Raw genomic sequence first — 14,499 nt, 5'->3', positions numbered from 1 at the left:
ATCACAAATTATACTTTATTGTAGTTTGGAGGCTCAGAATCCCCACCACCGTGGCTCATCCGCAGCTTTTTAACACTTAATGCAACAAAATTTGATATTAAGATTCAGGCAGTGACATTAACAGACAGACAAAATCCAGAGTATTTGTGGCTCACATATTGTAAGTGTAAACAAACACACAAATTTTGTAATATATTTTGAAAACAACATTGTGTGAAATGAACTTTATTGACACCAACCAGTAAAATGTGAAGCCAAGTATCACAAATGTCCCACACACAAATATGCTTTGCAAACGCTGAATTTAGGTGTCAAAATCGGTCTTTAATGTCTAAGTTTGCAGAGTGGATGCTAAACAAATCCTGACTACTTTATCCAAAGTTTTAGAACCGGATTTTTAGGACACACTCAACCAAAAACAAGACAATACATGAATAAATAACAAGACTAAGTCAAAGAGTTTGCATTGTAAGAGATCAAGCTACATCTTTTGAGATTTCTTTAGTAAATAGTTCTTCACATTTTTCTTTCAGTTTCATCAAAAATATTGTGTAGTTTTTTAAAATGAGGATCTGTGGCCAAAAGTACATCAGAAAATTCCCACTCAATTAGTAATCACATATTTAAAATGATAAACAAATTACCAACTTGACCCAAACTATTTCTTGTCACATTTCTTTTTTTTTTTTTGATTCGGTGTACTTGTGGTTCTGAGGTGACACTTTTGTGTTTTTTCATGTTGTCTGCCTACAGTCAGAATTGTGTAGTCTGTACATCAGCACCACCGTTTTTAATCAAGGCTTTTTACCGCTTTAGGCTCCTTTTAAATAAACAGAGCTTCTCTAGAAGATGCTTTAATCTATAGGTCCATCTTTAGATCAATTAAACAAAGAAAAACATATTTTAACCTGACATTAAAAGTTTCAGTGTCTCATGCAGAGTGAGTTGATTGTTGCATGGGGGGGGGCAGTTTTGAAACAGTGCTGTGCCTCACAGTCTAACTATGAACCCGAGCACTTTACTGTGAAGAATTAAAGACATTTTGGATATGGGTCTGACCCCTGAAAAGCCAAGTTCCACAATCCCCCTCCATCAATCGCCGAGCACCACAACTAGGAGCTGATGATCTGGCCGGACCAGGTCTCATGCTTGGTCCCCGGGTTCAGGTGTGTGATCTTCACCTCCACGGCCTGCACCTTCACATTCTTTGGCGGGACTCGGCACACTTTGTATGTGACCTCGTCTCCTTCAACGGGGACATACTCCCCCTCGATGCTGTAACACAGAACATGTGAAGCTGTGTAACTCGGTAATACCAAATACTCCTGAGACTTTTCACAATGAGAATTACAATTATGTAATCATTAATTATTATTAATTAATTTTGTATTAATAATGAATGCCCTATTTGTAGGAGCTGTAAGTGCATCATGACTTACTCTGAGATGTGGACAAAGATGTCTTCCCCGCCGTGTGTCGGTTGGATGAAACCGTGACCTTGTGATCTTGAGAAGTTTTTGCAGACACCTTTATAAACGGGACCTGAGTGAGCACGGACCGTCCTGCAGCACAAAGATCAGAACATTTCAACCATGCATGTCGTTAAGTTCTATATTTTAGCAGAGATAAAAGTAACAAAGTTGTAGAAATTTGAGTATTTTTAGTTTTGTTGTGTCCTGAATGTTAGAAATCCTGGAAAGACAGGACTTTACGTGGCAGGATATGGGTCTCTGAGGACCCCTGCTGGTCTGTAGAGACTACTGCAGCTATTCAGAAAATATATTGTTGTCACATGCTAGAGATGGAAAAACCCCTTTGGTCACATGAACATGCAACAAAACAACCAGAGTAAAACACTCATCGGGCATAAAAATGGACAGTGCATTGTCACATGACCTAACAGGCCCAATGAGGCAGTCTGGGACAAAGACATACGTGAAAGCTGGACAAATTATCTCTGACATTACTCAGGATTCACAATTACCTAAATTCAGTCTGAAGTAACTTAAGTTTACTCAGCTAATTTCAGACAAAGTTCCTTAAATAGGCAAATAAGCCAGATAGAGTAAAGTAAACGTTTTTTAGCTTTACTCATGGTTCCATGTACTGGCCAATCAAAAAACACCCAAAAATAACCTACAGCAAGCATACAATAAAGTAAAACACACCAGAAAGTTATTCACAAATGTATATTGTATACTAGACTATATAGGCATTGAATTTATTGAACTTATTTTCATATTTAGTCATATACTTTTATCATTTTCTTGTACTTAATGCTCTTGGGCTTGAACTGTGTTGGACAGTCATGCAATACATTTCACTACATGTGCTGTATAAATATAACAAGACAAATAACACTTGAATCTAAAATTTTGAATTCAGATGTAAAAAAGCTTCTCTAAGGTGTTAAATTGTCCTTAAACATGGAAGGAGGTGAAAATATGATTTAATCTGAAATTAGTCATTGGAAGAACTGCAATATTTGGATCTTAAATGTCTTCTATGAAACGTTTTCATTACTTCACTTTATCTTATTATGCTAAACTCTCAGTGGTAAGTGGCCACACTCACGCTGAGTAGGTGCGGTTGCGTTTGGTCGGCAGTGGGCTGGGAAGATCGTGCGGCACCGGTTGCTCCCTCCGCTCCTCCCACACCCGACTGCCCTCCCTGAGGAAGGGGAAGGAGAGGGTGAGAGGGGCATTGGGTGAGCGCAGAGGGGTTCCTGAGGGAGACGTGAGGCCAGGATCTGCCATGCTTTCTCCGTGATAGGATGGAGATTTGGATGCTGTTCCTTTCTCAGTCAGTTCTGAGCGCAGGGAGCTCAGGCAGGCCGGCCTCACTGCAGGCACTCAGCTGTTATCTGGGTCAGAGCCGCTGATTCAAGAGTGTCAAAAAGACGAGCTGTGAAGGAAACCATGGAGAGAAGATCAAGGGTTTGTCAACAAGAAGCCTGGACATGACACATCTCATAAACAACCAAGAAGGATCTATGGAGATGGAAGGGCTTTTTTTCTTTATGTTTCCTTCCCTGTGTATTATAAATTAAGGGAAACAGTTTTCAGAAAGGTGGTGCTGACATCATCGTACTTTTGAAGCTGTGAGTCAGATCAGGAAAGGTCATTACTAATTTATGAACAATGCAGATACATTTTAACCTTGACCCGTTACGGCTTTACGTTTGGCTCATTTATACCGGAATGATTAAGTTTATACAGTAAAAAGGGCAAAATGTCAACCCAAAAGTTAAATAATATTTAACTTTATGGGTATTTACCATAGCATCATGTGCCACACTCAGCTCATCATATAAATGTGGAATACATTGACCTCTGTGTCTTTTATCAAATTTAACACTTGAGGTTGTAAATTACATTTTAAAATTAAATTAACATTTTAAAGATTTCAGAGAATATTCAAGCTGTAAGTCATAGCTTTATTTACAGAAAAAAGTTCTAAGGATTTGACTGGTTTTCTTCGCTGTAATAATATTATAATAATAGCTTTTTTTTTGTTTTGTTTGCCGCCTTTCCCGCAACCCAAGGTCACCGCACATAAAATAGTGACACAGTTAAAAACTCAGCAGCAGCAAACTATACAGTTAAAAATATACACTTACATAAAATAGGCCAGTGCAATAGAGGGGAGAGCTAGTTGGAAAAGGTGGGTTTTTATTTAGATTTAATGAAAAGAGGTTAGCAAAAATGGAAAGACTGTCTTCTGATTTAAAAGAAAAACTTTGACAAAATGAATGTCGCAATGAATGAATTAATGAATTCCAACATTTCATAATCAAAATAATCTTTGATTAAATACATTTATATCTTTAAACCTTTTATTTCCCAAGCTGTAGAAAGCACAATGTATGTAAAAAAGGATAAAATGATCCTTTTCACAATGAATTTATTTGTATTCTTCCAACGAAATTCTACATTTATAAATATAAATTTGATCTTAAGACACCATATTTTACTCAGTCCTTCAAAGATTCATAAATAAAATCAATATTTCACTCAGAAAGATTCTTAAAACAATTAATATTTGTGAATCTTTGCATGTATTTACGTAATTTATGATATTTACCCTGTATTACACTTGTTCTCTTGTTACTTGAAATCTGTTCAATAAAGTCGAAAGAAAAAAAGATTAAATAACCTGTACCCTTTTACAGGAAACCATAACAGTTTAGTCAATTGGTGAAATCTTTAAATGACAATTTTGTTGTTGGTATCTTGAACACAATTAGGTAAACATCATATTAACTGTTAAAAGATGGACTAATATGTACAATGAATTAATTGGTTAATTAATTAACTAATTAATGTCGTTATCATGGTCCACTTAGACTTTAAAACCCTGGTTTTTGTGTTGAAGAAGGCAAACATGAAGACAAATGTTGGGGCATATCTCACCCCCCCCCCCCATATCTTTCAATGATGGCGCAGGCAGGCGAGATGACGTCAGAGCTCCCGTAAATGAGCATCTACGTCACAATCCAGCAGGTTCACTGCATGAGCTGTACTACAGCCTTATACTACAGCATAACAGTGAATAAAGGAGGGAGAAAAGAGCAGCTGCAGGGAGTAAAAATACAAGTCTCAGCATGACAGTTAGGAGTCAGGATCATTGTTGGCATTTTTACTGAAAGTCTGCAAAAGCACCAATAGTCTCAATCAAAGACGATCTCATTCCCGTCCCTTTTTATTGTGTGACATCACTTCAAATCCGTGATTTGGCTCCTTTTTTCTGCCTCCTTCATAAAGTCAAGTAAACGTTTGCATTTTTCTCCATTCAGCAAACAGAATAAGGTCACCTTAAGATCAGCTGTTTTCTGAAAGCGGAAAACGATCTTCCATCTGCCACCCAGCTAAACTAAATCTGCTTCTCCTCTTCTAAACCCGCGCGATCTAAACCCACATCTGCACGCGGAAACGTTAAAATCCTAATCTTTAATCTCTCCGTTTCCCTCAGTCATGCGCGCAGGGATCATTGTCCCGATCTAAAAACAAAGGACGCCCCCCCTCTCCTCAATAATGACAGAAATGTTACTCACTGACAAATGCAGGCTGAAGATGGTCGGACTCTGCGTCTGAGAGGCTATTAAGCCAGCGTGGGTGATATTAAGGAGTAGTTAAATATATAAATCAAGTAAATCCGCGAAGAGCGACGGAAAACCCTGATTTGACGGTGCGGCGTACTGAGTCTGCGCAGCTGGCGGAGATTCCGATGGCGTGAGTGATGCGGCTCCTGGTCATTTCTGACCTCCATCTGCGGCGGAACAGAGAGTCCAGTGTTGGAGCCTTAGGCTGAGCACTAATTTTCAAATATGCAGTAGTTCTTAGAAAGAAAAAAAAACAACAATTAAACTGAAAAATTATATATTTTCTGAAAAAAAGTTAACCTTAATCTGAATGTTTCAGTCTCCAAAACATTACAGGTAGCTACTATAAATTACCCATCCATAAACTCAGAGGAAGGAAGAATACATTACATTTAAGTCAAAGTACTTCAAAATAAAAGTGAAAGTTAAAGTAATCCTCCAAATTATTATTAAAAGTAGTAAGAACAATTATTAAATAGCTAAACTAAACTAATAACTATAATTACATTACCAAACTATATAATAGGGTAATATGTTATTGTTAATAATATACATTATTTGATTACGGATTACTAATAACTATATAAAATAATAAATACCATTTCTCTCTTTATTCTTTTTCTGGCCTTATAAAAATGTGGTGATCATATAGCTGTGCTAAAAATGCATTCTCCCCTGGGATAAATAAACTAGTATAGTACTATTCCAATTAATGTAGAGATTTATAGCTTGAACAGGTCTGATTTAGGCCTATACTCCCAAAACAAATGAGATGCGGAAAAACTATTTTAAAACTAGTGCGCTATGTCTTGTAATTTTAAAATAAAAAATGAAATGACTGAATAAAATGAGCGTTTAGAATCATTTTTGCAGCAATAGCTACTGATATTTAGAAATTAGAGAGAAACTTTAAGGGCTACACGTTCGGGTTTTGCCATCATCCAGACTTCTATCCTGGTACTTTCAAAATATGTTCACAGAAACTGACATTAGCAAGACTTTTGATATAAAATAATACAATAATTAGGTGAGTTTTTGAATTTCTTTTTGTGATGCATCACATTGCTGCTAGTGGACCAAACTCAGGAAGTTTGGGCAGTCGCTTTGGTTTGAAAACATTGTTGCAGACCCACTTTTGTGGTCAAAGTTGAACCATCTTATAAGTGGTTGGCAGAGATCTTTATGATGTTGATAAATACATTTTATGTTCAGTATCCACAGATAAGAAAATTAATGTGGATCCCAAAAGAACCCATACAGCATTTCCAAACCAAAAGAGATTACCACAGCAATAGATTTCCCTTTGATCATACATTAACTATGTAAACAGAAGTTTAATAAAGCAACTCTTTGTAGTAAATGTGAAACTTTAAAAAAAAATTAACTACGTAAATACAACTTATCACCCACCATTCTCTTAAGAAATCCCCTAAATAAGAAATTTTCACAGGCGGAAAGTTTTAGGTCTGAAAACTTCCTAAAATTTAAGATATAAAGATAAATGATGCAATGCTGTGTTTTTTCATTTTTTTCCAACCAAAAATTTGTCTTTATTATTTTGTTTCTTTTTCAGTCATCCAATGCTGCCAATACTTGTTACCACTGTATATGCATTGTTTTTTTGTTTTGTTTTTTGCTGTTTATTTAATGCTACACTCAAAAAAGTAAGTAATTCTGCTGCAGATCACGTGCAACCAGTGTGGTTTTGCTCAGCTTTCACAACTTTAGAAAAACATCAACAAGCTGCAGAGTTGACCTATGAAACTGAGGCTTCTGCATTTCACAACAGCAAACCCGACAGTTTAAGTGTAGATCTGTCACAATCACAAGAGGCCCTGTCCTTAACACACCTCAGACTGTGGGATTTAAAAGGCTGCTTGCTAGTCTGACTCATATTATCCATCAACTGAAACAGCTTTCCAGCTACAGAAGCCAAAAAAAGTGTTTAAATCCCCCACCCAAATAGGTATCTTTGTTTTCGTGGCTTTGCTTCAGCTACTGTTTGTAACAATGAGGCTCTCTCAGGCATGTTTTTCTATAATTTTCACCATTATTCTTCTGAAAAAGGAACCAGACCTGATGGATGATCAGCATTGGGCCTAAATATCTTGACAGACCACTTCCTGTTTTCATTTTCACTTGTCTAGTTTCAGAGTTTTTTTAAGCAAAACTTTGCACCACAGTGCCTCTTTGGAAACCACATCGTTGACACATAAAATGCATCAGACTGCCTTGTTTTTGGCTTTTTCTTGTTCGTTGCTATTATTATAGGTTTTTATGTGTATATACACACAGCAGGCATTTTTCAGTCACCAATTCTTCAAGTTGCTGAAGTCTGTGATGTTCATCATAGACAGAATACAACTTTGAGAGACAAAAAAACCCCAGAAACTTTATGTGATTTTTAAAGAAATTCTTAGCATAAAGTTGCAGAAAAAAAGTGTTTGGTCAAAAACAAAAATTAATTTCCATACTTTGTAATAGGAGATCCAAGATCTTCTGAAGAGCTGGGATGTGTTAGGGCTGTCGCTGGATAACTCAACCTTTGTTGCTGTCATTTGAAATCATCATGCTGGAAGATTCAGCCACTTTTTAGGTGTAAATGTTCTCACTGATGGATGGAGGTTTTTGCCTGAATACCACCACAAAACCCAATTCATCAGTTCATTCATACGGATCTGTTGTCCTGTCTCTTTGCAGAAAACCAGCCCCAATGCATGATGTCTCCACCTCCATGCTTCACAGTGGTTATGGTGTTATGGGATTCAACTCAGCATTCTTCTCCCTCCAAACATGGCAATGTTTCAAGTGAAAATTGTGTTTTTGGTGTTTTTAACATGTTCTTGTTGCATTTTCCTTGTGATGAAGGGCATATATAACGAATATCAAGATTAAAATTGGATTTCTGAGTATGTTTTTATTCAAATAGCGGTGAATCAGGAGTAGACGAAAATATACTGTTTGAAAAAGCTTGCAGTTGTGACGTATAAACTACAACCGAAAGAGCAAACGCTACCTGCTCTGCTCCATTCTGATGCGTTCATTTTCAGACAAACAGATTCATGCACTTCTTTGTTTTACTCGTCTGGTTGGGTTGTGAGGGGCTGTAAACTAGCAGGAGAGAGCGTAGACAAGGGATTGTTGGGAATGAGCTCAGGCTTACTCCCCACCAACACTCCCACCCACAACTGAGAGAGGACTTTCTAATGAACTATTGCCACTCTGCAGAAACTATGTCTTTGTTTTTTTTTGCCAAAAAACTGCATAATCACAGCTAAAAGACCACTGGGAATGGTGTTACAACAGATCAAAACATGACTGGAGTGGGACTTTAAGAAGTAAACGTCTATGAGGAACAGAATTCTTGTTTGATTGTAAAAGCTAAACATTTTCTGCACCAATAAATAAATACATTCTTTAAAAATCAAATGATGTGAGTTCCCAGATCCTTTTTTTTACATTCTGTCTCTCACAGTTGAAGTGCTACACTTGAACATTAGACTCCTTTCATCTTTGCACGTGGGACAACTTCCAGAATCAGTTACAGAAATACCTTTTGCCCCCGAATAGTACAAAAAAATAAAGCTGAAAGACTCAAGGGAGAGAGTCAAGTTATTTTTAAATTCAAAATATTTACAAGGACTTTCAGAAAACATGGAAGACTTTTGCTTGTTTACCTTAAATGATGTGACATTAGAATCAATTCTTTATAACAAAAAAATAGTGAACTATTTACTCATAGCTTTTAGAAACTCTCATATGAAATCTATCAAACACAAATTGTCATTCAACACATTACAGCGAGCTGTACATGTAAACATGAAGCTGGTATCAGCTGCTTTCACACTGACAGGATCTCCGATCTCAGTTCATCTGCGCTGCTGTAACAAAGCTAGAGTTCTTCAGCAGCAGGTCTCTGGTGATGAGGGACAACACATCTTCTGTAGTGCTAATTGTTCCACCATGACAGCAGTCCCAGCCCTGGCTCACAGATGGTGCCCTGAAATGGAAATATATGTATATAAAATAAAGGTATAAAACAAATTCCTCCATAAGAACAAAATTATATTATTATGATAAATGTCCACTTAATTTAGTCCAGATCGAGTCCTGAGCTTTGCGTTTGGTCTGTATTCAGACTGCCATCAAGCGGACATTTCTGCTCCAAACCGAAGCTTGTAAACAAAACCAAGTGACTAAAGATCTCTTCAGTCATGGAGAGGAATTATGTGGACGAGGCAAAGCAAGGAGAGAAAGAATAATGGAATGTCTGCGCTTTGTAGACCTTGTTGAGATAGTTCACTGATTCAAGCTTGATATTTCACTGACCAGTTTTGAACGTCTGTGTCAACGTCTGGTACAACACTTTTGCTACTTTGAGGCGTGCTTTAATCCGGTCACTAAGGAGATGACGGCTGAGAAGGTGAGCTGATAAGTGTTAATGAGAGGTTGCTGGGAAAACAGTGTGAAAAGCAATGTGTATTGCGTTAAAAGTTGTTTTAATGAGCCTGCATTTATCCGACCACATTTCAATGACTTGCTATGTTTCTCCACTACTCTGCTTACATCCCATAATGATCAGCGATCCTGGATGTTTTGGTTCAGCTGTTTCTCTCTGAGCACAGAGCGTACTTAGACTGAGAAAACTCAAAGCATACCACAGCCCAATTCGATTAAAAATGAACCAAAACCACCTCGAAAGATGGCTCAAAGAGCAGTTCCTGGTCCCGGACCAGGCTCTGTTTCAGGTGTATTCAGACTGAACGTTTGTTCTGGATTATCAGGGGAAACAAAATATGGTTCACTTTAAGCAAACCAAATGTGTCCAGTCTGAATAGCAAGGGTTTTTTTTCTTCAATTAAAGATTAGAGGTTTCTCATAATTAAGAAAGTTTTGTCTGAGAAGAGATCTGAACCCCAACTACCCAAATGGCAGACTGTAACCTTTTAAGACTCATGGATCTTTAAAAAGACAGAGCTTTCCATTTGCTGTTTATTATAGAACTATTCACCCTATCATGAGATCAAAACTACCCTGAGGGAGGAGCTTGTTTAGGGCAAAAATGAAAAAACAGCTCCTAGCACTAGGCTATGCTGAGCACTTTTTTCTAATTTGTATATTTTTGTGTATTTCGCAACTCTCCTCACTAGAACCCCTTTGCAATATATTGAAGACTGATAGCTAGGAATACATTTGTGTCAAGCTTCACCAATGGTCCTGTTAAAGAACAAACACTTGCATAAACCTTCATTAAACCGTGGAAAGTCTTCCAAAAAAAGCTGAAGCTCTTACAGCTGCAGAGGATAGGATGACAACATAATAAACCTTGTGGATTAACTATTAATGTAAGTAATATACATATATGAGATGAGCTAATAGTTTAGATGAATAAGGATGTTTGAAAAAATTTATTTTATGTGATAATTATGGCATTTCTTACTATCAGTGTGTACGGCGCTTCTTTCTTCTCCGTGCTCTCCTCTGCAGACGCAGATGTGGACTGTCCCGGCTGCGCTGCGTTATCCGACGCAGCAGCAGCTGGACCTGTTGGAGACGTGTCCACAAAGACCTCGTCTGTCACCCGAAACCGGATCTCCTCTCCTTGGTCCATGTAGAGGTCATGAGCTCCTTCGTCTGTCTCGTACTCCCAGAGCCAAACCTGCTCTGCCTCATCACTGGAGTTTCAGTTTAGGACAGATCGCCTTAAACTATACAACACTTCAGTTCAGTAGGATTTCTTAAATTTATCATATTTATGCAGCAAATACAGACTAAACACAGCAAAGTCAGTATTTGTAAGGCTTGGATACAACTTAGCAGGCTGCTGCAGAGACTCTGGTGGAATGAGAATGTCATCAAAGAAGCCCATCGTCACTGTAAAGCACAGAGGTCACAGTTAGATGAGCAAACAATATTTACACGTGTGTTAAATAATACATGATACTTACCATGAACTCCCTCCTGACTGCAGTACTTGATTTTCCCAACAAGTATCTCTTCGAGGAAGGGGTGAAAAACAACAAACCTGAAATGAACTGTGAGCAGAGATGAAAGCTTAGGTGAGAATGTCAGCAGTAACCAGATTTAGGTCTTAATTGTTTGTTTTAATCTAATAAAAGAACATTCTGAAAGACTGTAGAACTTGGAGCTGGCTTGACTGAAGTCAATGTGATTAACTGAAGGTATTCAGAGACTGTCGCAGTAATAATGTCACTGTCATGCCTTTGGTGTGTGAGGCGCCATCGCCTGGGAAAATGTAGGAGTCCTCCAGTTTAGTGATGTCGTACAGACAGATGCAGAGACCCACGTTGTAAACCACCTGAGACAAAAACAAAAGCATTATAGAAAACATTAGGGAAGGATGACATGAGTAAAACTCACGATGTGTGACATTTGTGATCAACTTTGGGATGTGATTTGCAATTTATGAACTAAAACCAAAAAAAACAAAAAAATCTAATATATCATTTATTTCTCACTGCACCAGTTTTACTTTAATACAAGTCAACACAATTTAAATTATACTCAAAATGACCCACATCTACATAGGAGGTGGGCATCTAACACAAAAAATACGATTGATCAAATGCATTAAGGGATCTGTTTAATTTGTTAAATATTTCAAGCTGCCATAGCATGTGTGTAAACATTTAAAATAACCATAAAGGAAATCATGTCATCTTAAGTACATTTATTGCACAGGGTGATATTGGAATGAGAATAAATTGCAATTTATTGCGTAGGCTAGAAAAAATTGGAACGATCAATCTGCCACAATAGGGCAGTAACATATGATTAAACGTTTGATTGTTTTCTGTTTCCATTTGCAAATATTTAACGAAATAAAGCGTTTTAGATTACTAAATTAGTAGAATATGAGACAGATGACACAAAAGCTTACACAAAATTCAGTTTGGATAAACAGTGTATGATTAAAATAAAAATGTCAATTCTATGTGGCTCGGTGTGAAAAAGGCAATTATGCTAAAACTTAATGCCGTTTGTTTACACTTCGAAAGCTGATTTCCATTTCTTCAAGAAGTAGGTTTAGATCCCTCCCCTTCCCACTATTAAAAAAAAAAACTTTTGCCTTTAAATGTGATAGAAAACTTATAGGACTTAACTGTTCCAATCATGTCAAAGAAGATGATCTAACATTAAGATTTGCCCAACCTTCAAGTAACTAACTTTTAATACAAATTGATAGTTAAGGTTTGGGTAAAAAGGGGAAGTATTGTGGGGAATATTAGTTCATTTATTTATTAAACTAATATTATTGAGCAGCAATAACATATTGTAAGTTTAGTCAGCTTTTAGCAGAACAGCTATCCAATAATATACAGTGGTGGACAAGTTAAAGGACAAACCCACAATTCTCACTGAAATCACTTGAAACTTACAAAAGTAACAATAAATTTAAAAAAAATTAAAATTAAACAAACAAAATCAGCTATCACTTTTGAATTGTTGGTTAACATAATTATTAAAAAAAACAAACTAATGAAACAGACCTGGACAAAAATGATGGTACCTCAATAAAAGATTGAAAACTATTTGACCAGACTGACATGATTAACTCAGGTGTGTCCTTTAATTGACATCACAGGTGTTTTATTTATTGTTACTTTTGAAAGTTTCAAGTGATTTCAGTGAGAATTGTGGGTTTGTCCTTTAACTGAGGGGTACCAACACTTTTGTCCACGTCTGTATATATAGTATGCATTATATATAGTATAAAGGGGTAAAACAATAACGTTATAATTTGAAGATCAGAAACTAAAAACTGATCTTAACCTTGTTGGCCAGTTTCTTGTTGAGCTCCTCTGCGACCGCCTCGTTCAGCTGTCTGTGGAAGCACCACGGAGGGGTTCGGACGGTGTCCACCATCTCCACCAACACGAACATTTTCTCGCATAAAACACACAGAAACACGCAAAAACACACAGGCTTCCGGGGCAGGAGAACAGCTGGACGAACAGCTCGGTCATTCGCTCTCCATGCTCAACACAGCAGCAGACCAACGTTTAATTCAAGCTGAGTTTGCTCCAGTTTTCTCACTAAAACATCCATGTCAGCTCCACGTGATCACTGCCAAAGGCACGGTTTACGGCATGTCGCAAACCTTAAAGGAACAGCACACATTTAAACGTGGTAAGCAGTTTTTTTTCTTCAGTGTTGTCTTTGATATATGTGAACATACACCATTGACAGAATAAATATATCTCATACAATCAATACTACACACATCTCAAGCTCAATGTGTAATCAAACTACCACACTCGTATATTTACTCCATTCATTATTTACTAGTAGTTTTGTTGAGAAGATTTTGTATTTCAGAAATGATAGCACTGTCCTATCAAAGTCATAAGGTCCTCACATTATCAACTAAGGCTGTCAGGAGATTCCTGAAGAAAGATCTCAGTTTATGATTTTAAAATAGGGTTCTTGAAATCACAATCGTTTAATTTCCTTCTTCACCTCATCTTAGTCTTCTCAGACCTTTAAAGATTTGGAAGCACTAGGCCCTTTTTTAAATGAACTCTTTTGCTCTATACACTAGAATTCTACTATTTTGTTGTAAGCTTCTCCAAAATGTCACCCATATCAACCTTTTTAATTTTATTTCTAATTTAAGGAATACATCGTTAGCCACAGCTATACAGGGTTCTTTTCTACTGTCCACCTTGAAACCAGTTTTGCTTTATGAAAACTGACCATTTTTAAAGTAAAATAATTTCTTAAAGCAATACACTGGATTTGTCTAAAAAACATAATAATTTTCCAGCAAACTCAGTGAGTAAGTCCATCCATCCATTTTCTAAACCTGTTTTGTCCCTTTCGGGGTCTTGGGGCTTCTGGAGTCTGACCCGGCCACTTGCAGGCGAAGGCAGGATGCACCCTGGACAGGTCACTAGTCTGTCGCAGGGCCACAATTATATACCCATGCACACTTGCGTTTGGACCTAGGAGCAATTTAGAGTAACCAATTAACCAATAAAGCATGTTTTTGGACAGTGGGAGGAAGCCGGAGTCCCCGGAGAAAACCCGCACATGCACGGGGAGAACATGCAAACTCCACACAGAAAGGTCCCTCATTGGTGTTTCTGCTGCAGGTCCCCCAGCAAGGACTTGAACCCAGGGGCCTTCTTGCTGTGAGGCAAAAGTACTAACCAGGAAAAAGTATGTATAGAATACAACAAACATTTGTTTTAGAATTTACATTTTAATCTTTTGATTTGATGTATATTATTGACATTCTGAACATATTTTCAAGCTACAAAACAGCAGATGACTTTAACAAACTTAGTTTTAATCCTAAAAAAATAGCAAGAATTCTTGCATCTGAAAATTTTACAGTTTAACTTTGGAATTCTAAAGAAGCTTGGAACACGTAT

The 14,499-nt window shown here is 37.2% G+C and overlaps 2 protein-coding genes across 2 annotated transcripts; both read right to left on the bottom strand.

Moving 5' to 3' along the window:
* Position 1: 1 nt before the first annotated feature.
* csdc2b (cold shock domain containing C2, RNA binding b) lies at positions 2 to 5,210 on the bottom strand. The gene is made up of 4 exons (XM_024271410.2): positions 5,054 to 5,210; positions 2,575 to 2,904; positions 1,440 to 1,562; positions 2 to 1,275 (listed from the first exon to the last, which is right to left on the bottom strand). The coding sequence occupies exons 2-4, from the start codon at positions 2,754 to 2,756 to the stop codon at positions 1,113 to 1,115; spliced, it is 468 nt and encodes a 155-aa protein (XP_024127178.1). The 5' UTR covers positions 2,757 to 2,904; positions 5,054 to 5,210; the 3' UTR covers positions 2 to 1,112.
* Positions 5,211 to 8,437: 3,227 nt separating this feature from the next.
* On the bottom strand, positions 8,438 to 13,227 carry polr3h (polymerase (RNA) III (DNA directed) polypeptide H). Its single transcript, XM_024271409.2, has 6 exons — positions 12,896 to 13,227; positions 11,324 to 11,420; positions 11,050 to 11,136; positions 10,912 to 10,975; positions 10,542 to 10,776; positions 8,438 to 9,101 (listed from the first exon to the last, which is right to left on the bottom strand). Exons 1-6 carry the CDS (start codon positions 13,004 to 13,006, stop codon positions 9,051 to 9,053), a joined length of 645 nt encoding a protein of 214 aa, XP_024127177.1. The 5' UTR covers positions 13,007 to 13,227; the 3' UTR covers positions 8,438 to 9,050.
* Between the last annotated feature and the right edge of the window lie 1,272 nt (positions 13,228 to 14,499).

Source organism: Oryzias melastigma, linkage group LG8, assembly GCF_002922805.2.
Source record: "Oryzias melastigma strain HK-1 linkage group LG8, ASM292280v2, whole genome shotgun sequence".
In the NCBI taxonomy this organism is placed as follows: domain Eukaryota; kingdom Metazoa; phylum Chordata; class Actinopteri; order Beloniformes; family Adrianichthyidae; genus Oryzias; species Oryzias melastigma.
Note: the sequence above shows the minus strand (reverse complement) of the source record. Positions and strands in the feature narration are given on the sequence as shown.

Bases quoted from the DNA above. Each gene is read 5' to 3' on its own strand.
- csdc2b (XM_024271410.2), bottom strand. From the start codon at position 2,756: ATGGCAGATCCTGGCCTCACGTCTCCCTCAGGAACCCCTCTGCGCTCA. The intron at 1,563-2,574 runs GTGAGTGTGGCC...TTTGTGCTGCAG, and splicing joins CGCAACCGCACCTACTCAGC to GACGGTCCGTGCTCACTCAG. The intron at 1,276-1,439 runs GTAAGTCATGAT...TCTGTGTTACAG, and splicing joins ATCTTTGTCCACATCTCAGA to CATCGAGGGGGAGTATGTCC.
- polr3h (XM_024271409.2), bottom strand. From the start codon at position 13,006: ATGTTCGTGTTGGTGGAGATGGTGGACACCGTCCGAACCCCTCCGTGG. The intron at 11,137-11,323 runs GCATGACAGTGA...CTCTGCTCACAG, and splicing joins TGGCGCCTCACACACCAAAG to TTCATTTCAGGTTTGTTGTT. The intron at 10,976-11,049 runs GTAAGTATCATG...TGTGCTTTACAG, and splicing joins CAGTCAGGAGGGAGTTCATG to TGACGATGGGCTTCTTTGAT.